At 41.1% G+C, this 4,147-nt stretch overlaps 1 protein-coding gene across 1 annotated transcript; it reads right to left on the bottom strand.

The window, feature by feature from the left end:
* Positions 1-1,110: 1,110 nt before the first annotated feature.
* Positions 1,111-2,281, bottom strand: LOC108377699 (ecdysone-induced protein 74EF-like; the record flags this gene model as incomplete). Its single annotated transcript, XM_017633961.1, has 2 exons — positions 1,111-1,311; positions 1,585-2,281. Coding segments are annotated over 2 exons (898 nt in total), but the record flags the coding sequence as incomplete, so codon positions are not given.
* Positions 2,282-4,147: the final 1,866 nt, after the last annotated feature.

Here is a 4,147-nt window from a genome sequence, read left to right as displayed (position 1 = left end):
TGTTTTTGTCGATTTTGTTATCGATATTTTTATCGATTTAGTTATCGCTTCTTTTACCGATTTTCGTATCGACATTTTTATTGATATTGTTATCGATTTCTCTGTCGATAGTGTTATCGATTTTGCTATCGATATTTTTACCGTATTTGTTATCGATATTTGTAGCGATTTTGTTATCGATGTTTTGATGGATGTTACTATCGATTTTGGTATCGATAGAGTATACAGATAAAGGAAACAGAGTAACATAAATGTAATTACAATTAACAAGTTTTACTTCTCCAGTGTGGCCCAGGCGCCCTTACTTTTTTTTTATAAAAATGTTTTCCATTCTTCAACCAAAATCATACATGTATGTAAATAACAGATTCAAACTTAAATTTTTTTTTGCTGTTGGATTTTTCCGCTTTTTCCATAAAAGCATTAATTTTCATTTAATAAAATGCGAAAGAACGTTAGGAACAATCTATTCTAAAGATTCCGAATAAAAGGTTTGAAATTTTAATGAAAGTTTTTTTGAGTTTTCCTAAATTTTGTATACAGTCTGAAACTTTGATTTACAATAGGATTGATTAAAGCTTGGACAATATTTTCAACGCAGAATCACTCTTGCCAACAAGTGCTTCTTTGCACTGAGCAGGCAATTAAGTAGTAAAATCCTCTCTAGACGTACGAAAACCACACTCTTTAAGTCACTCATCATGCCCGTGTTGGTAGATGGCGACGAAGCAAAAGAATCTACTGGCGTGATTAAAGGATAATTGTTATATGCGTAACTAGCTAAATAGAATATACAGTGAGACCTGTCACAGTCGAAACCTAGGAGAAAATGAAAGCGCACAGAGAGCTTATAGCTGACCTAAGAGCTGAGCTAATAAGCGCCAGGAGAGCGAGCAAACAGTTAGAGAGTTCACAAGGTGTTGTAAACTGAAATTTAAAACAAAAAAGTTGGTTGTGGTTTGAAGTCCTGTAAACATTTATTTATTTAGCCGTTAAAAACTTTACGAATACGACAGTAGGACACTTACGACACCTTGTGAACCATCTAAGTGTTTTGACCTCAGCTCGGCTATGAACGCTCTGTGTATGCTAAGCTTTAGAGCCGCTTACCTTTATACATGGGAAACTCGCCATCGCTGTGACTGTGGCATAACATCATCGGTGATCGACAACGCGACCGCTCCACGCTGGTGCTGACATGTATGCTGCTGCTGCCACCACCACCACCACTACCGCCCACGCCACTAGCGTTCTTTGCATTTGCATTGGAGGAAGCAGCTGCTGCTGCGGCGACCGCTGCGGCTGCTGATGCTGAATAAGAACGTGAAACATGAGAAAGTGTGCGACGCCTTAAAGTGGCGGCAGAGTGTTGCGATGCAGAGCGATGATGTTGCGGTGTAGAGTGTTGGAGATGATGATGGTGCTGCTGCTGCTGCTGGTGCTGCATTGCTTGCTGTTGCTGCTGCTGCTGTTGTTGCATTGCTTGTTGTTGTTGCTGGTGCTGCTGGTGCTGCAGCTGCTGCTGCTGTTGTTGTTGTTGTTGTTGTGCTACAGCGGCCATCATCGTCTGATAGCGATGACTACCAGCACCGCCAAGTGAAACATGATGCTGTAGCGGTGGATGTGAATGTGGCGCCAATGGCGGATGCGAGTGTTGATGCTGCAATTGTTTTTGCTGTTGCTGCAAAAGTGCAACAGTAGCTGCTTGATGGTGTACATGCTGATGTGCATGCCCGTGTGTATGGGCGTGTGTATGTTGATGCGGATGTGAGTGGGTGGCATGCAAATGCGAATGGCCGCCAGCGGCAGAATTATTGGTGCCACCAACTGAGACGACACTGCCAGCGCCAGCGCTGACTGCGCTCTGTAAATGTTGTTGATGTTGTTGTTGTTGCATATGCCTTTGTTGCAGCTGTTGCAGCAATTGTTGTTGTAACTGCTGTTGCAGTGGCTTAATGCCAGCACCGACAGTGTTGGCTATTGGTGTGGCTGTTGCTGCGGTGGTTGTTGTAATACCAATCGCATTGGCGCCACTTGTCACTGCTGTCATTGTGCCCGATCCAGGGCCAATTGAGCCGCCGACAATGCCTCCAATACTGCCGCCGGCGCTGCCAGCAGCGCTCACGGCGACAGCAGGATTTTTCTCCCATGGTCCGTTATTATCTGTGTTGTAATCCAGTTTGGCAAGCGCTTGGTTGGTCGTACAGCGAGCGGGAGTAAGTGTGCGAGCTTTGAGCTGTTGTGGTCGAAGGTGTAAGGTGAAGCCCTCTTTGCGCTTACCCTGGTATTTTTACTTTTGCTTTGTTGCTTTACAAATTTCGTTAATCCTCTTTAATTGTGATTTAAATTTTTAATGCATTTTGATATTTAAATTAAATCTTTATATCAGCACTGTTTTTTTTTAACTTTTTACAAATTTTATTTGCATTTTTACCATAATTAAATTTTCTCAGCACCTAATTTTTATATTGATTTCCCTTAATTTTGACGACAAATTTAGCCAATCAAACTTTTGCAGAATTCGGCTATTGGCTGCTGCTTAATTTTTTGGTGCTACTAAAAAGCCTCAGCTTTCGCGCACTAAAAAAAAAATCACTTCACTTTATGCCACTCGCTTTCACTTCCCCGATTTTGCTCGTGTTGCAGGCATCATAGCCATCGCAATTAGCTTTAGCGTCGCCAGCAGCAGTAGCACAAGAACTTTTCGACGCTTAGCAGACAAATCACGACGTATTTTACATCAAATTGAAAGCTGATACGCTACTCGTGTTGGGAACTTTAAATAGTTAATTTCTGTTGGCGTTTTTCGCTGGCGGTTTTCACAGCTTAAACTTTGGCAGATTTTGCAAATTTTGCATTGTTACGTTGATTGCTTTCGCTGTTGACTGCAGCTATTTTGAATCACATCACTATTTTTTTTCTTGTTATTTTCAATTAAAATGTTTTCAAACTTTTAGCAAAACATCGATCGAATGCGCAGAAAAGTTTTAGGAACTTGAAAATCAATGTCATAGTTGGTAAACTATTTTTTTTATAGGGGTCCTGCGAAAATCAATATTTATAAGTATAAAAAATAAAATCTTTCCTAAAAATAAGATATACTGGGATCGACAGAATATTAATCTTAGCTTAGCCTAGTCTAAGTAATTATAAAAGGGACACATTGAGGCTCGGTGTCGTTTGTGCTGGACAAATAAATATCAGATGTATTCGATATCTGATCGTGGCCCATGAGTTTTATAAGATTTTTGATTTTAATAGACTTAACTAGAGACTCCCTATTGTGTCCTCAGCTCATCACCACCTTAGCTAGCCGTAGGAACTCTATAAATTTCACAATCGATATCGGGAGTAGGGAGTGTATGTGCTCATCTTTTTACCATAGACACCCTATGTTCCACTCCCTTCTACGTAAAGCACCTCACACTTTAGAAGAAGGTGTAATGATGTCCCCTTGGTAGAGTAAAAGAAGCAATAGAGGTCGCTTGACAAGGTTCCCCGATTATACAAGTGACCTCTTGGCCTACAATGGCTCGTTAAAGAGCATGTATTATTATTATTATTATTGGGGATAGAGCACTGCGACCTTAAGATCTATTGTGCCCCTTTCATGGATTATAGTGTGTCTATTAATCCAGTATCCGAGTGAAACTTTAGTATGGAACCTAAATCTACGGATTTCACTTCGGCTTTGGTTATCAGATGTTCATCCAGGTGCCTTTTGCGTTTATGCATCAGTGCAGGACATTCTTCTAAGCTGAGCTGTGCAATCTTGTTTTCCATCCTGCAAAATCTGCATCGCTCATGCGAGTAAATTCCCAGTTTAGGCAAGGGATAGTTCAGCCTGCAGTGTCCTGTCAAGATTCCTGTAACAATTCTTCAGTTATTCTTTGATAAGCTCATACATTCCTTGAAGCGTTTTAGATTATATGTTCCTAAAAGTGCTTTGAACTGCTCTAGACCTGGTAGATTATACCAGTAGCGATTCCTCTGAGACTCTTCCTCTAGGTTCTGGGCCGGTGAAAGGGGTTGATGCACCTTTCTTCGCTTGTTTATCGGCAATCCCGGAATCCAGAGAAGCCAAACCTGATTGATCAGACCAAGAGTATTCAGCTTGTTGAGGCACTCCATCAGCAGTTTAGATGTT

Source organism: Rhagoletis zephyria, unplaced genomic scaffold (assembly GCF_001687245.7).
Source record: "Rhagoletis zephyria isolate East Lansing unplaced genomic scaffold, Rhagoletis_zephyria_1.1 Rzeph_scaffold_12561, whole genome shotgun sequence".
NCBI classification, from domain to species: Eukaryota; Metazoa; Arthropoda; class Insecta; order Diptera; family Tephritidae; genus Rhagoletis; species Rhagoletis zephyria.
The sequence above is the reverse complement of the archived record's forward strand: the minus strand, read 5'-3'. Positions and strand labels throughout refer to the sequence as shown.